This window comes from Lotus japonicus, chromosome 4 (genome assembly GCF_012489685.1).
Source record: "Lotus japonicus ecotype B-129 chromosome 4, LjGifu_v1.2".
Lineage (NCBI taxonomy): Eukaryota > Viridiplantae > Streptophyta > Magnoliopsida > Fabales > Fabaceae > Lotus > Lotus japonicus.
The window spans coordinates 29,630,468-29,653,459 of NC_080044.1; the positions used below are offsets into that span (position 1 = coordinate 29,630,468).

Here is a 22,992-nt window from a genome sequence, read left to right on the forward strand (position 1 = left end):
TGCTTTAAGTTAGTGCTGAATTACATATCCTGTACTTATCTGCTTGACTTGGGAAAATTGTGTTTGTTTTGTATCTCAAGTATACACTGTTATACATAATTTCATAATTAAGGGACCAAATGGTCTTGAAAGTAACTTGTTACAATTTCTGATAACAATTTTTTCTCAGAAACTGAATCAATTTCCTGCTCTTGTTCAGTTTCCGTTCCTGCTTTGAATCGACTCTGCTCCTGCTGTGACTCGTCGCCGCTCCTGCTTCGACATTCCATCAAAGACTGAAGGCACGTTTAGAATAATCACTGATATTGCTCTAATTTTTAATTCAATTGTCCTGAGTTACTCTAATGTCGAATAATCGAGATGTTACAAAGTTTATGCTTGTTTGTTGTGTTGTTCTGTTCACCTAAGTTTATGCTTGTCTACAAATCACTCTAGTTCTGTTCACTGATAAACACCCTATTTTTCTCTTTTTTCACTCATGTTTGTGGTCTCTTAACAGAGCGGATATCCTCAAATCATTAATCTAACTGAAAAAGTACTGGTGTTGCTTGAGTTAATGAGTATTAATGGTGCCAAACAAGCTTAAGTGTATCTTAAGATCAGTGCTTATCACAAGCATCTGGTGATGACACTAATAAGTATCAAAGATTTAGTTATACTAAGTTAACTAATGGACAAAGAAATAGTGCAACTGAAATAAAATTGCAGACCTAAAACTGATCATGGTGTGTTGGAAACCAGTAAAATTAGACTAGGTTAAATGTATGCCCATGTGTGTATTGGTAAGTGAGAGAGAGAGGATGCTGAAACAGTAGAAAATATACATTCCACATCAGGGTTTTTACATCAGGGTTATACTAAGTTTTTTTCTTTTGGCTTTGTGTTGCCTCCTTGTAATGACTCATTCACTCTTTATAAAAAATCACAAACACCCTATACAACACCTACCACAAGCACTCCCTCCAAACCCAAAAGAATATCTCCTCAGGGATGAAACAAGTAGAAAAGAAAAGGGAAGAAGTAATAATTCAGAAACATGAAGTCTCATATCTAATTAGCACTAATTCTCTTGATCATTTAAACTAATATGCTTGTTAAGGAAACCTGTCAATTCTTTGAGCAAGTTCACAAATCACAATCAAAAGCCCAAAGCCATATTCTAAACGATTTCTGAAGTGCCATTTAAAAAGCACACAGTGCAGAGACACATGATTTTTCTCTAAGGATAAATTCAGAGGACACATCCTCCATTGGGCAATAAATGCATTTCAGCAATTGCCATGCAATAAAATTTTAGGTGATCATAACAATATTTCATTTTAGGTGATCATAAAATTTTAGGTCAATCTTGTGGGATGTTATGAACTTAGGAGACTTTTTTTTTATAACAATGAGATACTTGAATTATTACTGCAATTGGTGAAATTGCATTTTAGATAAATTCCTGTATTTGTTTCTCTGTTGGTCTTTCTTCTTTAACTGAGGTTTTTTGGGATGGATAATGACATGTTTAATGAATTTTAGCTGACAGATCGGATCAGACTACAGACCAGGATCTACTGACTCATCTTCTAAGGAGTCTTGCTAGTCGGAATGGTGAACAAGGGGGCAATAACTTGTCTAACATTTTGCGAGAACCAGAGAATTTGTTGAGAGAAGGGGGTTCATCTAGGGAGTCAGAGATGGTGCCAACTTTACTCTCCAATGGTTCTCAAGGCTCTCCAACTGATATAAGACAACATCAAACTGTATCTATGAATAAAATGCAACAAGAAGTGGTGCATGCACATGATGCTAGGGCTACTGATCAGCAGCTCATGTCTTATATAAAGCCCAGCATTTCAAACACTCCTCCAGCTTACGCAGAAGCCAGAGACAGTACCGCTGGACAAATCAAGATGAATAATTTTGATTTGAATGACATATATATTGACTCAGACGATGGCATAGAAGATCTAGAAAGATTGCCTGGAACTACTAATCATGTCACTAGCTCTCTTGATTACCCATGGACACAACAAGATTCCCATCAGTCAAGTCCACCTCAGACAAGTAGAAATTCAGTCTGGATCTGCCCACTCCCCTTCTAGTTCCACTGGAGAAGCTCAGGTATGTCCGATGCGCTTCATTATTTTGAATTGGCTTCTCTACTTGCAATTTTCAATACCTTCCTTGCACTCAAGTGCACAACTTGGCTCCTTGATTGTGTAACTTTGTATAGAAAATTGAGGATGTTTTACTGAAATTACAAGTCTGTTTGTGGTCTTGGTTATTAGACTTTTTTGGTGATGTCTTGACACACAATTCCATCTTGGTGGTATGACTATAAAAAATGAACTATTTCATTTAGTCATGCTCCGAAAGTAGCATTACCGTCATCTTTAATTGGTTTAGCTGCATGATTTCTGTGGAATATATGAAGAATGAAATTTGGTCTTTTTTTGTTTTGGGGGTGGGGTCTAGAGTTTTTTTATATATTTATTTGAAGGGGGGTTTTGAGACCTTAGGAGAGGATTGGAAAAGACTGGCTTTGCATATTTGGAGGGATTGATCCCAGGATATTTGACCTCCACAGGAAACCATAGAAACTTTGATATGAATATATGAGTATTCTGATTTGATCACTCTAGTTCTTACTGGATGCGTCTCCAGTCTTTATGCTGCTTCATATAGTGTACTGTATAGAAACACATATGCCTGCACAAATCCTGGTTTAAATAGCTTGTCTGGATTTAGCCTTTTATCCCCATTGACCTGTCTTGAGGATGCTTGATGGTGTTGTTGCATCCAGTAGTTATGGTAGTGAGAAAGATTCAGACAATGTTGGTCCTTCCTTAGGGTCAAATGTGATGCTGCTTGCTTAAGTAGTTAAGTTGCTGAGGCAAAAGTTTGAAAAACAAAAACAAATTGTCTGTATTCCTATTAATTAATCATTGCCTGCCTTCATATATGGAATTTATGGTACTCACTGCTTCCAGTATTTGATTAAATAAGCTCTCATAGTCAAAACCCCACTCTCACAAAAAAAGGACTTTGGGAAAATATAACAGAATAAATCAATAACAATGGGGTAATTATTTCCCCTTTTCACCCAGGTTTTTGAACAACGCATTTTTTTGTTAAATTTATCATATATTGAAATTGTCATCATTTAACTGTTAGTTTTTTGTTTCCACGTTTCAGTGTCGCACAGATCGTATTGTTTTCAAACTCTTTGGTAAAGAGCCGAGTGATTTTCCTCTTATACTTAGAGCACAGGTACTTTAAGCTTTCCAAAGCAGCTACGAGTAACTGCTTTTCATTTGTTTCTCTCCAAATTTAATCACACTGAGGATTTCAATTGCCAGATTCTTGACTGGTTATCACACAGTCCTACTGATATTGAAAGCTACATACGACCTGGTTGTATTGTTTTGACAATTTATCTGCGCCAGGCTGAAGCTGTTTGGGAGGAAGTAAGCTTTTTCTTCTTAAGTTATTGACAAATGACCTGGGTGGTTATTTCTCTTTAAATTTGACTATCATGACCTGGTTGTTATTTTGCAGATTTGCTATGATCTGACTTCTAGTTTGGGTAGGCTACTGGATGTCTCAGATGATACTTTTTGGAGAACTGGATGGGTTCACATCAGGGTGCAGCATCAGATGGCATTCATTTTCAATGGTCTCTTACCTTATAACATGGATTGTTGATCTCTGTATTTATTGCATCTGTTTATAGGGTTCAAAGTTGCTCACCTCCGCTGCTCTCCTAATTTATGCTTATGGTGCTGGTGGCTTTCCTGCTTGGAGCATTAATTTGCTGAACTGTTGCTGTTTTGCTGAGTTGTTGTGTTTAACTATTTTGTCCTAATTTCATGAGCAGTTGCTGTTTAACTTCATTTAAAGAACTAGAATTGCTGAATTGTTCTAGTTCTTTTAGGCTATTATGTTTTCTCTTTTGCTGGGACCTTGGATGTTTAACTCACTTGAGAGAGTGTGTTCTCAAGATCTCTTTTTATTTTAATAAATTTTCATTAAAAAAATATGTATATTCAGGTCAAATTCGTGTGAAAAGTATACTTTTCACATCGGTTTTTTGTCTAACCGATGTGAAAAGTATACATTTCACATCGGTTGGATGACAGAACCGATGTGAAAAGTGTACATTTCACATCAGTTAGCTGACTTAACCGATGTGAAAAGTGTACATTTCACATCAGTTGGCTGATTGAACCGATGTGAAAAGTGTACATTTCACATCAGTTGGTTGACTTAACCGATGTGAAAGGTATACTTTTCACATCGGTTATAAACCCGATGTGAAAAGGTTAGGAGATACCACATCAACATTGTTTACATCGGATAAAAACCGATGTTAAAACTCAAAAATACCCGATGTGAAAACTAGTTTTTCTAGTAGTGGTTATCCAGCTCCCGCTGGAAGAGATCTTGAAGCTCCTCTACAAACGCAAGGAAGCCATGCCTAGTAGCTGGTTTGTAAGACTATAGACACTCGGCTCCTCTGGATGGCGCACGTTGATGAAGAGATCTTCATCAAAGGCTTTCTTCCTTAATTCTTCGATGTATGCTATGAAGGATGCCATTGCAATATTGATTTCAAGTGCAAATGAGATGTGAAGACTGTCATGCTTTAACCGCTACTTATAAGCTCAGTTCAGTCTCTAGAAGTTAATGCTGAAGCAGTTTCTCGAGGATTGTTTATTGGTAACAGATGCTTACCTTTAACTCCTTGGCCGGTAGTAAACGTTCCACTCTTTCATTTAATCTTCTGCATACGCATTAATTAAATACGTTTTCTTTAATCTTTTTATTTATTTTCTCCATCTTTTTAAACTTAGACCTTCTCTAAGGGGGAGTACCTTGTACTTCAAGCTAAGTTTTTCACATCCCATGCTTTTTGCTTATGACAAAAAGGGGGAGTATACAACCAGTTTTTGATGTGTAAGTTGTGTTAGTGTGATTTCTTTTTCTTTTGGAGAATTTAAGAGTTCCACTCTTTATGACCATAGATCTGTCCGTGGGCATTTGCAAGGAATACATTTTCACTTCTTCTGAAGTGATGGTATGCTAAATCGGTTGACTCTGATACTTTTACCTTGCTCTTGACTCTGAATATTTATGCGCTCTGATATTCACATATTATCTATGTCATAAATTCTCACTCTGAACTCTTTTATTATTTAGCTCAGAATCTAGATATTACTAATGTTTTCATTAAGTCTTAGATTCAGGGGGAGCTAAGCTCAGAATCAAGCTGTGACTTGGATTCAGAATGAGCCACATAAACCATTCACCTCAGGATAATTTTATCTCTATTCTCTAAAATCTGAGTGAATTCAGTTTATTGTTTAAGAATTGTTAATCAAAATACTTGTTTTTGTCATCATCAAAAAGGGGGAGATTGTAAGATCAAGTTTTGATCAAGTAGTACAACTCTATGTTTTGATGATTACATGTTAACTATTGTGTATGAACAATTATGGTACTCTAACGTTGTTTTCTGAGTGTTTTAATGACAGGCTCTGACTCTGATCTAATTACACATAAATCAGAAGCACTATGCTCAAAGAGTAACCTACGCAACGCTTTCGCACTCACTATGTTCAATCTGAACAGTAGAATAAGCTTCAGAAGATCTAAAGATAGTAAAGCTCTGATATGGATTCAGGTCACTTGAAGTTCTGAAGGATCAGAAGTTCTGAAGGATCAAAAGCTCTGAAGGTCCAGAAGCTCTGAAGGTCCAGAAGCTCTGAAGGTCCAGAAGCTGAGTAGTGAAGATTCTGAAGTCCAAGAGTAAGCTGGCTCTGAAGACCAAGTACTTCTCCTCTGAGTCCAGAAGCAGAAGGTACAAAGGTCAGAGGATCCAAGCTTCCCTCTGAATCTGATCACCAAACTTCACAAGTTCCAACATGAAGCGTCGCTCTGATCAGAAGTCAACTAGGATAAAGGTCATGTCATTATCCAAAGTACAAAAGCAATTGTACTATTCCTGACGACCTTACCTAACTTATTCAGCCTCAGCAGAACTTGGAAAACCCAGATCTGCCCTCCAACTGTAGCATTCCATGCAAACTTCCAAACCCTAATCCTTGGAGTACATAAAGAGGCTGAAGATGAAAGATGCCGCTTAAGAAACTTTGTTTAAGCTCACGCAATATTCATACATTCTCTTAAGCAATCTTTCCTTATATTGTACTTATTGGGTTTACTATTAGGTTTTTGAGAAGTAATTCTCTGTAAACCCAAACTTTCAAACAGTTGTTTCTTTTTCCTTAAGGAGACCAAGGTTGGTCAGATCCTTGAGAGGACTAAGAGACTGAATCTTAGTGATAACTAAGTCATTGTATTGTTAGTCACTTTGCAGGTTGCAAGTGCAGTTGTAACAAGCTCTGATTAGTGGTTTGCCTTCATTCTAAGAAGGAAGAAATCACCTTTTATCTTCGGTGTTTGAAGAGATTTGTTAAAATCTCAAGTGGGAAAAGTTTTAGATTGAAAATGTTATTCAAACCCCCCTTTTTCTATCGTTTTTTATACCTTCACTTGTTCCAACATACAAGCTCTCAGGAGATCATCTAGTGACTGAATAGTTCTCTCTGTCTGACCATCTGTCTGTGGATGATAGGCAAAACTCAGCCTCAACTTTGTGCCCAAGGCACTCTGCAAACTCTCCTAAAATCTAGATGTAAACCTCGGATCACGATCCGACACAATACTAGATGGAATACCATGCAAGCTGACAATCTTCTCAATATACAACTTTGTCAACCTCTCCATAGAATAATCCATTCTCACGGGAATGAAATGAGTAGATTTTGTCAGACGATCCACAATCACCCAGACGGCATCACAATTGCTTGGTGATTTAGGAAAACCTGACACAAATCCATAGAGATACTATCCCACTTCCATTCAGGAATAGACAATGGTTACATCAAACCAAGAGGCTTCTGATGTTCCACCTTTGACTTCTGACAAGTCAAACATGAGTACACAAACTCTGCAACCTCCTTCTTCATTCCAGACCACCAAAACAACTTCCTCAAATCTTGATACATTTTAGTAGCACCGGGATGAATACTCAAACCACTACGATGCCCTTCCTAAAAAATTCTCTTCTTCAAATCAGGTATTGTTGGAACACAAATCCGATCATGGCACCTCATAATACCATCCTCACCAATTCGGAAATCAACTCCTCTACTTTGATTGATCAAGGTCAACTTGTCCACCAAACTCAAATCTGATTGTTGGCCTTCTCGAATTTCATCCAGAATACCACTGGTGAGCTTCAACATACCAAGCTTAACACCATAGGAAGTCTCCTCACAAACCAAACTCATGTCTCGAAATTGCTCAAGCAATTTGTTCTATCCAAGAACATAGAGATGAGGTACGGTACCCATAGTGAGAGGATCGTGATGTGAGAATCTAGAGAGAATGAGCGCGTTACCGCTTAGAGAAAGAAAATAACTGAATTTCAAGTCTTTTATTTTTCAAATGAGCTAAGAGTCCTTTACAATTTGTAACCGCTCCCTATTTATAGATTCGGGAGTTGGGCTTGGCGCCCTTAACTTCTCCTAATGGGCCAGTTGGGCCTCCCGGGAGAAGGCCAAACTCCCTGGTTCGCATGTCGCCCCAGGCTGGCGCGCCTGGGCGAGGGACCCCAGGGTCTCGCCCAGTCCACAAGACACCGAGCTCGAAGCATGAGAGCTGAGCGTGTCTTTTAAGGAAAAACACAAGGCGACAATCATGAATAAGCTACCCAAAGCCGAGTCTAATGAATCAAAACAATTGCCAACATGGCTTGATAACTAGAGCCTAGGACTAATTTTCCTAACGAGCCCACAAAGTGAGCTAGTGGCGACAGCCATCTTCCACACTTGGTCTTCTCGCCTCGTTGCTGTTATGCATGGGTCATGAGTCGCGGTGGCTTGACGCGTATTAGGCCTATGCCACGTGGCAGGAAAAGGTCTGCAGAATCCCAACTGCCTGCCTTGTAACGCCCCTTCAAAATCCCCGCAAAAGCCTGTCAATTTGAATTTGAACCAATTAGCTTCAGTTGTTGTAGTTTCCATTTATTGCGACATTCCCACTCCCCAAAATCCCGCAACTGCAATCATTTCTTCATCGGTATGGTGCACGATTTTCCACCTTTCCCCCACGTTTCCCAACTGCCCACAGAACTTCCCCCCAGGTTTCCCCTTGATCACCATCATCCCTCACCTATAAAGACGCTGCTTCCCCATCCCTTACTCCTCTCACAACCCCAACTCCTGGCCACCCTTTTTGCAAGCGAAAACCCTTCAACACACCATTTCCTAAGTTCACTCAACGCTCCACGCGCCGCCTTCTCTTCCGGTGAGTCCTTACAACTTCAAAGTATTTTCATTTCCTGTGCCCTTTCCTTTAATGTCTTCGAGAAGCCGAACCAAGAACTCCAACTGCAATGTCACCGTTGCCACCCCTCTACGGTACTTTCCCTCCGTCGACTCTTCCCCCCCCCCGAGGGAGTTCCACTTGATAAAAAAGACATTGCCGCTTTCCGGGCCAAGTCTTCAGAGTCCTTACCAGTTCCTATGGCAAGGGGCTTACCGGCCGGGAAGATTCCCATCCAGCCATCCAGCTTAGAACAGTGGTCGTCCGTCTACGAAATTTCTTCAGAGTCTGGTGGGTTATGTCATTAGAAACCCCTTGACCACATTCTGTACTACGGTGGTTGCTCAGCCTCCGAGCGCCCTTGGCTTCGCCTCCCTGACCACCTCACGGATCAGCCTCACTTCTTTTATGTGTACGAGTACATGTTCCCAAATTTGGGAATTAGATTTCCCTTTTCTTCGTTTGTTTGCTCCGTGTTTCGTAGCATCAACGTCGCCCCATGTCAGCTTCATCACAACAGCTGGGCCTTCTTGCGATGCTTTGAAATCCTATGCGAAGCAATCCAGCAAGAACCCGAGCCCTCTCACTGTTTTTATTTCTACGGGGCATCCGCCCAGCCTTCACCACCACGCAGTTGGGTTTCTCTAGAACCCAGACCCAACCGCCAACGCTTCAACCCTTTTTGGCCCACAATCCCAACCAACCTCCCCCGCAGGTATTTCAAAATCGTGGTATCTCACAAATACCCCGAGATTTTTACCCTGAAGGACGGAACCGCCCGATTTCCGCTCTACTAGACCCAAGAAGTATCCTCAATAATCGACCCACCTGAGGACTCCCTAACTCCTGAGGACAAAGTTGTTATCGGCTTCCTAGCTAAACTTCCGGTTTTAGACTGCTCTCGCGTGATTGGTAAAGCCAAAATTTCATCAACTCCTGCTTACTTTGGTTTTCTTGTCCCTTCTCTGCTTTGACCCTTATCCTTTGCTTATTTGACACTTCTTTCCCCTTGCTGACTCTTTTTGTTGAATTTTGTTTCAGGGAGAATGAATTTCGCCAGTGCGGACCTTCTGGCCGCCTTTGAAAAGAAAAAGAGCATCCCATTCCCCCCCCCCCCCGGGTCAACCTGAGGGGCGACAAGACATCCTCCACAATGGCCCCGGCGGGTGAGGGTGGAAAACGAGCTCTCAGCGAGGGAGCTCGAGCCTCTCGCCCGCCTCCCAAGAAGCCACACTTCGTGAGTTCTACCTCTTCTTCTGGCGGGGAAAACATCCATGTTGCCGTCACGGCCCCTCCTGGTTCGAAAGAGATTCTTAGGGCGACTTAGCCCGGCATACCTCCCAAGGTGACTCCAGCTTCTTCGCACAACACTCGGGGCGATCCTATTGGTGAATCGCCCCCTGAGGGGACGGTCGTCCCGCCACTCTCTGGTCAAAGCTCGACGCTCTCTGCCATCTTGCCGCCACCGCCACCCCGGGGACACAATTTGCCCCCGCCTCCAGGTTCTGTAAACCGGGGATTGCCATGTTCCCTATCTTTGACACCGGCACAAGTCGCGAGGATGGACAAAGTGATTCAACAACAGGGCCGGGATAGAGTGTCCGAGGGTGCTTTGGCAATGGTGCTCCATGCATTCCATCGTTATAAGTGGTCCACCAAAGACGTCGAGGCGCTACGGTCGGAGGTGGCCCGCCTTCGCGCCCTCAACGCTGGATTCCTTGAAGAGCGCAAGGCGCTTCTTGCCAAGCTAGCTTCCCAAGAAGCCACCTTTTCCAAAGGGCTGGCCGAGCAGATTAGCCGTTCTGAGGTCAGTTTGGAGTTTCGCAACAAGAAAATTTCGGAGCTGGAAGGGGCCCTTGCAGAACTTCAGCAGGAAGCGAAGTTGGAGATCGACGCCAAGGAAGATTTGATGGCCTCCAAGGATCAAACCATTTCTTCAATGGGCGAGGAACAGGAAACCCTCCGTGCCGAACTGGCGAAGAAAAACGAAGCTCTGTCTGCGGCAGAAACCCAAGCCTAGTCTGACGCGAAGGCCTTAAAAGAGAAGATGAGGTCAGATGTCGTCGTTGCCGCTGTCTTCGAGCATGGGCGTGGCTTCTTCCTTGCCAAAACTCAAGTTCAACACCTCCATTCCCGAATTGACCTCAACCAAATGGGAGCGTTCAAGAAGGTGACTCCTGCTGGACTGGTTGGCCCCGACGATCCTCCGGGCTTGGTCGCCGAGCATTTCAAGAACGAAGAAGATGTAGAACAAGATAAAAATGTTACTGATCCTTAAATTAGTTATGTAATAACAATTAATTTTCCTGCCCACTTTCAACGAAGATTCTGAGTTCTTCTCCCTTTTTTTTTTACACAGAATTTCATAACAACGTTCGGGCTCTCGCTTTTCCCCGTTGGAGTCATGCTCCTCATGAGCCCTGGAGACCTGGCCTTGAACGAGCGGGTCAACCGACCTGCGAATTCCTGACCTTCATTCCCGAAACACCGCATCCTTTAATCCTAGTCAGAGGACCATCGTTTACCACCGGCCAAGTGAATTTAAGACATTCAAAGATGACCTCCGTAGCGAAGTCTCGGGAAGTTGTTTCATTGTTAAAAGTTAGCAAGCGTTCCATGAATATAAATAGCAGGGTTATCTAAGGGAGAGGAACAAACTTGAAAAGAATCATCTATGGCAAACTACGAGAGAGCTCTGAACGAATTGAGAGAAAGAGCTTTCGAGCAGAATCTGTATGTCGCCTTGTATTTCCGGAGGACGTCTGTAGGCCACATCCGTCAATTAGTCTGTCGGTTGCTGGTAATGGAGTTGAACCCAATTCTGGATGCGGCCATTCACATCTTTCTGGAGTATGTGGAGGAGCTAGGCGGGCTCCTTCAAGAGGAGGCTGAAATCACCAGACAGATTGGTGGTTGGGAAAGGGTACTGGAGTTTCGTGAGAACGACACAGAGGAGCGAAAGAAGGAGTGAAAAAATGAGATGGCGCAGCTGATATTTTAGAGGCGAATCCTGGATAGGCAGTTAGCAGTGATGCTAGATCGGTATCATGTAATGAGGATGAACCCTCTATTTTGAATGTACTTTGTTGGTTTTGATGAATAAAATAACGCCTGTCTTAAATGAATAAATGGAGCAAATATATAATGAATGGACAAATTAATGAATGAATGAATTTATGAATGAATGCATGAACGAATGAATGAATTTATGAATTAATGAACGAACATATGCATAAACGTGTAAGTCCGGCGATTCGCCACATTACGTCGCCCTTTTACCCGTGCCTCCAGTACTTGAATCCGAGTTTCGTGCGAATAATTTTGAGAGTGTGCTGGGTATAACTAGGAATTTTGCTCAGTCTTTGACCGAGGCTTTGTTCACACCCTTTTCCCGTAAGATCAGGTGTGGCCCCACCAGCCTTATTAGGCGGGGACTTATAGTTTCTTGGGACCCAATGGCCATGTGGGTTGCCCAAGGCTTGGCCTAGTTAAAATGCTCGCCTGCGTTCCGGGAAGACTTGACTCGCCCATATTTCGGGGAGGTTCTTGAGATAAGTAGCTTATCCGCACACGTTGCCAACGGGTGGCTACGGCCAACGCCGAACTTTCCGGAGCGATCCCCAGACATCAAGGTCGTGTTGGGGTCGCCACCTTCAGGGATTTTTTCTCACCAGGCTGTCGTCTCAATATAGTTGAAGGTTAGGAGTATTGCTGAGAATATCCTTGTATATTTGTCTTGCAAAAATTTTTTACATTCGAGGGATGCCTCGTTAAATACTCCCGTGGTGGAGAAAAAGAGTGCATCTTTATTTTTACCCTGGGTCCTCAGTCTCCTCGCCGCGCCCTTGTTCTGTCGCCGGCTCCCCTGATCAGAGCACCACACCGAACACCCCATCTTTCAGCTCGTCGCCCTGCCCAACGACCCTATGTTAGAAAGGAGGCCTTCCGATCTCTTTCTCTCACTCGACGCGCTGGTTCGTCTCTGTCGACCCCATATCCGCGGCCTCTGCTGGGTCCTTGTACTTCATATTATTCCCTTTCTTATCCTGGCGGCTACGCGACTGACCCCCTTCTTCCCCCGTCTTCAAGTTACTCTGATCTAGACCAACCCCCTTGCTCACCCTTTGGGGCTTCGCCTTTTTCAGCTTCTTTCCCGCCAACTGTACTGGCCTGTTAAGTGTGTTTAACCTTCGGAGCGCTGCCTCGTCTTGTTCCCAGCTAAAGAGGTCCTCGTTGTCCTCTACTAATCTATCCAAGCGCCCTTCCTACTCGGCGGTAAGCCTGGGCTCAATTGCCAGCACGCCCCTATTGGATGAGTCCATATCCCAGTTCCCCCAACGCCTCTCGTCAATGGTGCAAATAGGTTGTCCATTCTGCCCCGCCTCTCGGCTTTCTTTGTCCCGACTTTGATCTTTCCTTAATCTTTTCGTGCTCTCGCCGACCGGTTGTCCCTCGGCGCTTTGGCCCTGTGCAGCTAGCTTTTTCCATCCACCCTTAGCGACTTCAATCTCATGACACCTGTGTCCGTCATTAACTCCTTTCTTACCGTACAAACTAAGGCAGTTGCTGTAGCATTCTCTCGCCCCTCGCTGAGCTACTTCGATTTTCCCAACTTTACCGCAAATCAGACGATTCAATGTGTTCCGCCCTATGATAACATTGTACGCCGCCGCAACCTGCAAGACCAAATACCTAACGCGTAGAAGCTCAGCGTTTTTGCCGACCCCGAAGACTGTGAACAAATCTACGTAGCCACGCACCTGAACCTATTTCCCAGAGAAACCCACTAGGACCCCCGTGTATGGCCCTAAATCCTTGTCTGTTAATCCCAACTGATCAAACACATCTCTGTAAATGATATATGCGGAACTACCTTGGTCTAGAAGCACTCTTTGCACTCTGTGCGTCCTAATCCCCTCAAAATCTGCTGACGATATCACTATATCTGGGTGTTGACAACCAAATGGGGCCGGATACTCTTGCACCGACGTTACCGCCCTCTCGTGCCTTAGTCTCACCGTGGACCTGCCGCCTCTCTCGTCAAAACCTCCTACAATTGTGTTGATCGCTTCGACTGACATCTTGACATTGTTGTTGAAAGTTTCTTTAGCCCCTTTCTCCTTCGCCACCTCTGTTCCCCTCTCACCCGCTGCTGGTGCTCACCGACGACCGCCCTGTTGATCCTTGTCTGATTCACGGTCTATTGCTTGTGATCGCCTCGCCCTGATCAGCCTTCCGACTTTGCCTTTCAACGCGAAACAAGTACTGGTGTCATGGCCTTCCAAGTGGCGATATTCGCACCATTTTATCTGGCCCTCCACCTATCGCCGCGAATCGTTTCCATTTCCTCCGCTCCCGACCGCTTGTGTCACCTCCACCTCCCGGAGAAGTTTTGCCAGTTCTACATTCAAGCATTTCTTTAGCCTTCCACGCCGGCGAGGGCTTCGACTGACATCTTGACATTGTTGTTGAAAGTTTCTTTAGCCCCTTTCTCCTTCGCCACCTCTGTTCCCCTCTCACCCGCTGCTGGTGCTCGCCGACGACCGCCCTGTTGATCCTTGTCTGATTCACGGTCTATTGCTTGTGATCGCCTCGCCCTGATCAGCCTTCCGACTTTGCCTTTCAACGCGAAACAAGTACTGGTGTCATGGCCTTCCAAGTGGTGATATTCGCACCATTTTATCCGGCCCTCCACCTATCGCCGCGAATCGTTTCCATTTCCTCCGCTCCCGACCGCTTGTGTCACCTCCACCTCCCGAAGAAGTTTTGCCAGTTCTACATTCAAGCATTTCTTTAGCCTTCCACGCCGGCGAGGGCTGTTTGTCCGGCGAGGGCACAGGCGCTTAACGTCCTCCTCTCGCGCTCTATTTGCCTCCCTCCTTTGTGTCCATTTTCCTGCTAGCGACACATTCCTTCGGCTCCTTTTCTTTTTCCGACCTTATCCGTTTCCTCTTGAATGCGTCGTCCTCCTCTTCTAGGATGTAGGCCGCCCGGGCACGAGCTTCTGTCATCGAGCGCGCCTGCTTCCGACTCAGCTTGCTGTTTAGCTTTCCTGGTAACAATTTATTTTTGAAGGCGCGCGCGCATGTCTGAGGCTCTAACTCCTCGATCTTCCTGGACGCATCACTGTACCGCTTTACATATTGCTTCAAAGTTTCTCGTTCCGTCTTTCGAACGTCATATAGATCTGCAATTGTTACCGGCTCGATCTTGCTTGCAGAGAACTGAACAAGGTATTGCGATGAGAGGTCGTCGAACTTCGCTATAGATCCTCTTGGCAGAGCCATAAACCAAGCCATCACCGCGCTCTTAAACGTGGATGGAAACATCCTGCACTTCACCGCGTCGGAAGCCACGCTTGTTGCCATCTTCATATTGAAATAAAGCAAATGATCCTTTGGATCCGTTTGTCCGTTGTATGCCGCCAACTCAAGGCTCCTCATATCATCTGGTATAGCAACCTCTCTCACTGCCGCTGAGAATGGCTCAACCTTCGCGACGGCCTCGGCTTCCCTCACTTCTTCACCCCACTACTTGAGGCGATAATACTCTAACTCTTCTAGTAAACAATCGTCTTGCAGCCTGACGTCATCACTCCGTGCACGGTTTTCCTCTTCACGGCACAACTATGAGGTACGGTACCCATAGTGAGAGGATCGTGATGTGAGAATCTAGAGAGAATGAGCGCGTAACCGCTTAGAGAGAGAAAATAACTGAATTTCAAGTCTTTTATTTTTCAAATGAGCTAAGAGTCCCTTACAATTGGTAATCGCTCCCTATTTATAGATTCGGGAGTTGGGATTGGCGCCCTTAACTTCTCCTAATGGACCACTTGGGCCTCCCGGGAGAAGGCCCAACTCCCTGGCTCGCATGTCGCCCAGGCAGGCGTGCCTGGGCGAGGGACCCCAGGGTCTCGCCCAGTCCACAATTCTGATTCCCTCACCATCAACATGGACATATAAAAGGACTTCCTACTTAGAGCATCTGCCACCACATTAGCTTTTTACCTGGATGGTAATTCAAACTGAAGTCATAATCCTTCAAGAATTCCAACCATCTTCTCTGCCTCATATTCAACTCCTTTTGGTCAAACAAGTACTTCAGGCTCTTGTGATCAGTGAACACATCGAACCTCGCTCCATACAAGTAATGCATCCACAGCTTTAAAACAAAAACCACAGCTGCCAACTCCAAATCATGGGTAGGATAATTCCTCTCATGAATTTTGAGTTGTCTAGAAGCATAGGCTACAACCTGTCGATTCTGCATCAACACACCACCTGAACCCATCAAGGAAGCATCACAATACACCACAAAAGGTTCCAAAGGGTTAGGCAAAATCAGAATAGGAGCGGTTGTCAACCTCCTCTTAAGCTCTTGGAAACTGGCTTCACATTCTGCAGTCCACACAAAAGCCTGGCTCTTCCTAGTCAGCTGAGTCATAGGCAAAGCTTGGAAAAACCCTCAATGAACTTTCTGTAATAACCTGCAAGACCCAGAAAACTCCGAATCTCAGTTACGGACTTAGGAGCTTCCCATTGAGACACGACTTCAATTTTAGTCGAATCAACAGAAATTCCTTTATCTGATATCACGTGCCCCATGAAATTGACTTCCTTCAACCAAAACTCACACTTAGACAGTTTAGCATACAACTGCTTCTCCTTCAACACCGACAACACTATTCTCCAGTGTTCAGCATGTTCTTCTTCACTCTTGGAGTAAATCAAAATATCATCAATAAAGACAACCACGAACTTATCCAAGTATTGATGGAAAATTCGGTTCATATATAAACACACTGGGTGCATTAGTCACTCCAAAGGGCATTACTGAATATTCAAAATGACCATACCTCGTTCTGAAAGCAGTCTTCTGAATATCTTCAGCCTTCACACGAATCTGAGGATACCTAGACCTCAAATCTATCTTACTGAAAACACTTGCACCAACCAATTGGTCTATCAGATCATCAATTCTTGGGAGCGGGTACTTATTCTTGATAGTCAACTTATTCAGCTGTCTAGAATCCACACACAACCTCATAGTACCCTCCTTCTTCTTCACTAACAAAACAGGTGCACCCCATGGGGACACACTAGGCCGAATGAACTTCTTCTCCAGCAAATCCACTAACTGACTTTTCAACTCTTTCAATTCAGAGGCTGACATCCGATATGGAGCCATAGATACTGGATTAGTTCCAGGAACTAGATCAATAGCAAACTCCACTTCACGTTCTGGTGGCAGTTCATTGATCTCAGCAGGAAACACTTATGGAAAATCACAAACGATAGGCAATTCTCTAGTTGCTCCTTTTTCACCCAAATCCAAGGCTGCAAGCAACATAAACAATTCAGCCTCTTCTTGTACAGCCTCATTCACCTGTTTAGAAGACTCTAATAAGTTCTCCCTCCTTTCTGGAAGTTAATATAAACATGGTTGGATCTCAACCAATCCATGCCCATGATAACATCAAGTTGATCAAGAGGAAGACAAACTAAGTCCACCTCGAAGTCTCTATCATATAACTTCAGAGGACAACGCAAGCATGTGTTACAAGTAGTCACTGATCCCATTGCTGGAGTATCAATTACCAGATGATTCACAACAGACAACTAAAGCCTCAGCTTATTTGCACATTCCCAAGAAATAAATGAGTGTGTTGCCCCAGTATAAATGATAGAAATGCAAGGCATATCATTAATAAAACACGTACCTCTGATTTAATCTATCCTCGGCAGCAATCTCAGCGTCAGACAATGCAAACACTTTCCCTCTTGCAGGATCCTTCTTGGGTTTGTCACAATTAGTACTGATGTGACCTTGCTCTCCACAGTTGTAGCATGTCACACTTTTACCTTCTAGACACTCAAAGGATTTGTGGCCCAGCTTGCCACACTTAAAGCATGTTGCTTCTGAATTGGGACATTCTGGAGAACGATGTCCCTCAACTCCACACTTATAGCATCTAACAGGAGCAGGAGGCCCTCTGTAAGACCCTGTTTATGGTCATTATTATTTATTTTAAATAAATGATATTATGTGGATTTTTAGTGATTAATAAATCACTTGTGTGACTTGTGTGCATAATTTTATTTGGGAATTGTTATTCAGACCCCCCCCCCCCACCCCCTATTTAGACCGAAGGAATTTTCTGAAACCCGAAATTACCCATTTCGAACGCACCTTTAAATTGCGTGATGGTCGCAGTTTGAACCTCATTTTCCGAGTGCGACACTAACGCACACTGAGAGTGTGTTGTTGATGCACTTTGATAGTGCGTTAAAAACACACCGGCCATTGACCATGAGTCAACAACCGGTAAAACTCATTAAATAAGTCATTAAGTGCGTCGTTACAACCTAGGTCACCGCAGCTCTATAAAAAGGCTTCTCAATCCTTCATTTTTCACACAAAATCTCTTTTCTTCCTCCCCTCCTCTTCTATGCTTTTCTCATGTCTTGTTTTTAGGGGGTTTTGAGTGGTTGGGGTCATGTGGATGTTATCCCCAACATTAGCAACTTTGAGTACTTTGAAAGTGAAATTTCAAATTCAGTGCCAAAGTTGCTAATGTCCCACCATCCTTGCTCATCCTTTCTTATTCAAAGTACTCAAAGTTGCTAAATAGAATAGGTCCACGCTCCAGTAGAAAATGCCCTCCGGCGTCTCCTTTTTGTGATGGAAATATCAAGGCTCATCCAGGCTCAGGTGGCTGCACTGGATCCATCTGGAATGCCGAGGAGCAGAAGACAATGAAGAGGACCTCAGAAGCCAAGAAAGAGACCTGAAGAAGAAGAAGACTGTCTCTTCTTGGTTGTATCCCATATAGGGGTCATTGTACTTGTATATGTCAAGTACTAGGGTTAGGACTTAGGGTCTAGGGGTCATTGTACTTGTATGTTCGAAAATTTTGTAATGTATCATCAAAAAATTATGAATAAAGACCTTTTCTTGGATATGTTTCTGTTCATCATGTTTCTGTTTCAGATCTGTATTTGGTTTCGAGTTTCAAATCGCACTCTCAGGGTGCGTCCTAGACGCTTCTACAAGGAACGTCTACGACGCACCCTGGAGAAGCATCTAGGACGCACCCTAAGAGTGCGATTAATTCAGAACTTCTGTAATGTACAGGGACCCTGGCCTTAAAGTTACTGTTAGAACATACATTTTGTAACAGAACGCACTCTCATGGAGCGTTTGTGACGCATCGTCAGGGTACGACGTTGACGCACCCTGAGTTTGTGATTCTTATGTCGCACTTTGAGAGTGCGTCACGAGAACGCATACATGGTACGATGGTCACGCACCCTGAGAGTGCGTGAACAAGTGAACTCTGCAACAGAAACGTTTCAGGCAAAACAGAAACATTAAAACAGTAAATGGTACAAAAATAGAAACATGATAAGAAACATAGCAGGTAAATGGTACAAAACACAACAATTGGAGACTAAATTAATCACATCACAACATAACATAACATGTCAACATAAATTAATCCTACGTGAAAAGTAATTTGTCTTCAATACAGTCATCCATAAATTAATCCTAAAACACTAGACCTAACTAGTCTTCGAGGTAGATGCTTTTCCTTTCTTCTTTCTGTCAGGGCCACCACCACCATGAGGTGCAACTCTATTGCCACTGCCACTGTCATCATCATCACCGCCATACTCCAAGTGCTGCATTATGATATCCCGCATACGCTGGTTTGCCTCGAGGATCCGCTGAGGGGTCTCACTGGGGTCTACTGTGATATCACTCAACTCCCGTAATTGTTTGAGAACATCCTACAAGCAACAATGAAACATAATCATAAATTGTAACATAAACAAAATCAAACTAGTCATTAAATTATTGATCCTTACCACAAGAGTTACTGCCACAGGACCTCTTGTTTCAGGAGGGACCACAAAGCGGTGTGAGATTGACTTGTACCACTCAAAGTAGCGAGGCGTTGCTGTTGGAGTGTCAGTATGTTGTGCAGCCACGCAATGAGCCATGTTCTCAAACCTCTCATCAATATCCTCAACAAGGAGAATGTTTGCCGGTGGTAAATTGGGTTGATCCTGGAGCATATGGAACTGCCTCAACACACGCTCTGGCAGATATGGCCGGATGATGCCTGAATGTCGAATCCACCCACTGTAAAGACACTCCTGCTGAAAGGGCCAATCCACTCTATGCCCGTCATATAGAGTCCATATAACATTGTTATCCCTAAGGTCATCTAGGATTAGCCTCTTTGCATGCAGGTCCACAGTCCCCCTCTTGGTGACCCATTTGCAAGCTCGCGGGTCTTTCTCACTGTATTTCCTGTTCAGGTTTCTATCAAACAATGAAGCAGGGAAGTGTTCAAATATCCATGCCTGTAATCAAATAATCATACATAAAAATGTTATACCTTAAATTAGGTTAACTAAAATAAGAGTAGTAGAATCATACCTGAAACAGATTTAAGTATCCTCCAAGACTAGTGGTGCCGACCTTGGTGGCGTCCTTCAGCTGGTCATAAAGGAAAGCCAATGCCATGGCGCCCCATGCATACTCCCCAACCTTTTCCAAGTCCATGAACATCCCCAAATATGCAACATCCACCTTGTTGTTTGTCTTCCCACAGAAGATCGTCATCCCCACCAAACGCAGCAAGAAGGCTCTAGCAGCTTTCTTGGTCTTCCCTTCCTTAGCCATGTCCTCAGCCACTTTTAACAACCATGTATAACGAGCATAAGGTCCTAAGGACTTCCGGATCTCCTCTTCAGCATCTGCTTGTGTAACACCAAGCTGTTTATGCAATGCACTGACTGCATCCTCACGAGTCAGGACTGGGAGAGTGAAGAATTTTCCCTTCACAAGAATGTGTAGCAAAGAACTAACATCATCCAGTGTGATGGTCATTTCCCCAAATGGCATATGGAAAGATGATGTCTCCGGCTGCCATCTCTCTATAAACGTTGTTAGCATGGTCTTGTCAACAGAGGGAAGGTTGCATGTCAACAAAGGCAATAGACCAGCAGCCTCAACCCTTCCCTTTACATAAGTCGAAAAGCATTTTTTCACATCGTTATGCTTCTCCTTATCATTCCCAAGCATAGCATTCCCATGGTGTTAGGTTTTCAAGACACCCCTATCAAGCACTTCAGCAGGTTTCTTGTAGTGCTTCCACACCTCCAGTGATATATGTTGCTTGAAGCTCTTCAGCAAGGTATTGTCATAAGGCCCCCAGGAAAGAATATGCCATCATCATCATCTTCCTCACCTTGAAATGCTTGTGCATCCTCGTCCTCCTCCTCTTCCTCCTCCTCCTCCTCCTCCTCCTCCTCCTCCTCCTCCTCAGTAGAACCCTCCTCCTCTTCTTCAGCAGAACTATCCTCCTCTCCTTCACTAGAACCCTGTTCTGCTTCAACCATATCATCATCAGGTTCTTGTACTTGTTCAGGTTCAGGCTCCTGTACATGTTCAGGTTCAGGCTCCAATACTGCAATGGCAGCAGTCGTTGCACTACCTGCACGCTTTTTACGGGTTGCCTCGTCACGCCTTTTACGTGCTTCTTCTTTATTTCGTAGGGCAGCGGCTTCACGAGCCTTACGTACCGATGTTATGGGGGGGGGATTCTCCTTTCATTGGCCGGTGGCACACTCAAATTCTTTGTTCTTGCCATATCTGAACCAACATTGGAAACATAAGACTCAAATCATAACAAAAACACATAGCATTGAACCGATATTTGTGTCACCCCTTAAGGGTGCGTATCAAGCGCACCCTTAAGGTGCGTGCATTCTAAACACGCACCTTCACGCTACGACACAGACGCATCTACAAGGTGCGATCAAAACCATAACAGAATGGGTCGGGTCGCGTAGCGAACCTGGGTTCCGGGAAGAATGTTGGGCTGTTGGCAGCAGAAGTTGGCGATAGGGGTGGCGGCGACTCCACACGGTTGCGGTGTCGCTGGAGATGGCGGCGGCCGGCGGAGGCAGTGGAGTATATGCGTGAGAGAGGGAGGGAGATTTTGAATGAGTGAAATGTGTTTGGGGGGGGGGGGTTTCAGAAGTTTGAAGAAGTGGGCGGGGGGGGGGGGGGGAGTTAGTGGGGACAGTGGGAAGTTTTTTTTTAAACAGGGGCATTTTGGACAATTCGCCAATTTTGAGGGGTCTGAATAGGGTGGGGGGGGTCTGAATAACAATTCCCATTTTATTTTACCTATGTTGTGAAAATATTATTATTTTCCGAGATAATAATAATTGTGTGAAGAAATATTTAATTGTGTGAGGTTTTGACCCCAAGATGGCGTGTTGGGCGAGTGTTGATGAGAAATTAGGGTTAGAGGCCGAAATTGTGATGTAGAGATATGATTTTGATTTGTTGTGAGTTAGTTGCAACAAATTGAGAGAAGATATGTATGTTTTAATAAAAGATTGAGTTTCTTTTATTAAAAAGGGATTTAATTGATTGATTTCAGGTTTTTTTTAGAAGATAAGGGTTTTATCTTTTTTTTTTTTAAATCCTAAGAGATATGATAAGATTTGGTTTTCAAAAACAAAGATTGGGTTTGTTTTGAGAATATTACGTGATTTTGAATGATTTTTAGAATGGTCTTAACGATCTAATCTGAAGAAACTTCCTTCATAGGAATTGTAGCTCTCTCTGTTATCTAAATGCTCCCTTTGACTTCATGTCATTCCGACCTCTGTAGTTCGAGTTATTCACGTTTTAGTGAGCAGAGGTCAAGCTGTCCTGTTTTTCCACGATTTTGCTGCAGCGTTTGTTATTTCCGAATTTTATCTTTGAATTTTAAAGGTTTGGGTTTGCTTTTTTTTAAATGGGGTTTATACCTTTTATAATTATTATATACTCAGTTTTTATTTTAAAAAGATGAAGCATTCATTTATTTTTCAAATATGAGGAGATATCATTATGATTTATTATGAAAGGGACAAAAGCTGATTTAGAAGGGGCACAAAACACTACTGCTACGTAAAACTCAGAAGAAGAAAAGAGAGAAAGAAGAGAAGAAGAAAATCGCGAGAGAGGGAGAGGAAGAAGAAGAAGCCGCCACCTTGCAACCTAGTAGCCGCCGCCGGCGAACCACGTGAGAGAGAGAGAGAGGGACGCGCGATTGGTAGAGAAAGAGGAGAGGCTTGGACAGCAAGCGATAGCCTTCTTCACACTTCATCTTTCACTTTCTTTTCATACCAAAGACTCAAGGTAAGGGCTGGTTTAGGAAAAGGGTAGAAGTGTAGGTTTTTGCCATGAAAATCTTTGAGAAAGGTTGTGATCTTTCATGTGCTTGCATGAGTTTTGTGAATATGCTTGTTGTTGTACCCTTATGCCATGATAACCATGAATCCTAATCCTTATTTAGTATACCTTTATGGCCCTATGATCATATGTGTAAAACCCATGATGATTTTCTATTCTTGGCTTGATTTCGCATGTTTGAACATGAAAGTTGATGTATGATCAAATCTGAATTTTTGTGAGAGTATGATTGATGTTGTTGGCTGGTCTTTGGCTTTTGAGGTTGAAACGGAAGCAAGGAAAAGTTTTTGAACTGTTAAGACTCTAGGTTGACACATTAGAGCCATTAACAAAGAGAATTGAGAATTTAAT

General features: G+C 43.5%; 3 protein-coding genes across 3 annotated transcripts; 1 reads left to right on the forward strand and 2 right to left on the reverse strand.

The window, feature by feature from the left end:
- Positions 1 to 1,499: 1,499 nt before the first annotated feature.
- LOC130715642 (squamosa promoter-binding-like protein 1) lies at positions 1,500 to 3,979 on the forward strand. The gene is made up of 4 exons (XM_057565758.1): positions 1,500 to 2,109; positions 3,184 to 3,258; positions 3,348 to 3,455; positions 3,547 to 3,979. Exons 1-4 carry the CDS (start codon positions 1,984 to 1,986, stop codon positions 3,691 to 3,693), a joined length of 456 nt encoding a protein of 151 aa, XP_057421741.1. The 5' UTR covers positions 1,500 to 1,983; the 3' UTR covers positions 3,694 to 3,979.
- Positions 3,980 to 14,243: 10,264 nt separating this feature from the next.
- LOC130712590 (uncharacterized) lies at positions 14,244 to 14,747 on the reverse strand. Its single transcript, XM_057562417.1, has one exon. The coding sequence runs from the start codon at positions 14,745 to 14,747 to the stop codon at positions 14,244 to 14,246; it is 504 nt and encodes a 167-aa protein (XP_057418400.1).
- A 4,194-nt stretch (positions 14,748 to 18,941) lies between these two features.
- LOC130712591 (protein MAIN-LIKE 1-like) lies at positions 18,942 to 20,472 on the reverse strand. The gene is made up of 3 exons (XM_057562418.1): positions 19,825 to 20,472; positions 19,248 to 19,748; positions 18,942 to 19,169 (listed from the first exon to the last, which is right to left on the reverse strand). The coding sequence occupies exons 1-3, from the start codon at positions 20,470 to 20,472 to the stop codon at positions 18,942 to 18,944; spliced, it is 1,377 nt and encodes a 458-aa protein (XP_057418401.1).
- Between the last annotated feature and the right edge of the window lie 2,520 nt (positions 20,473 to 22,992).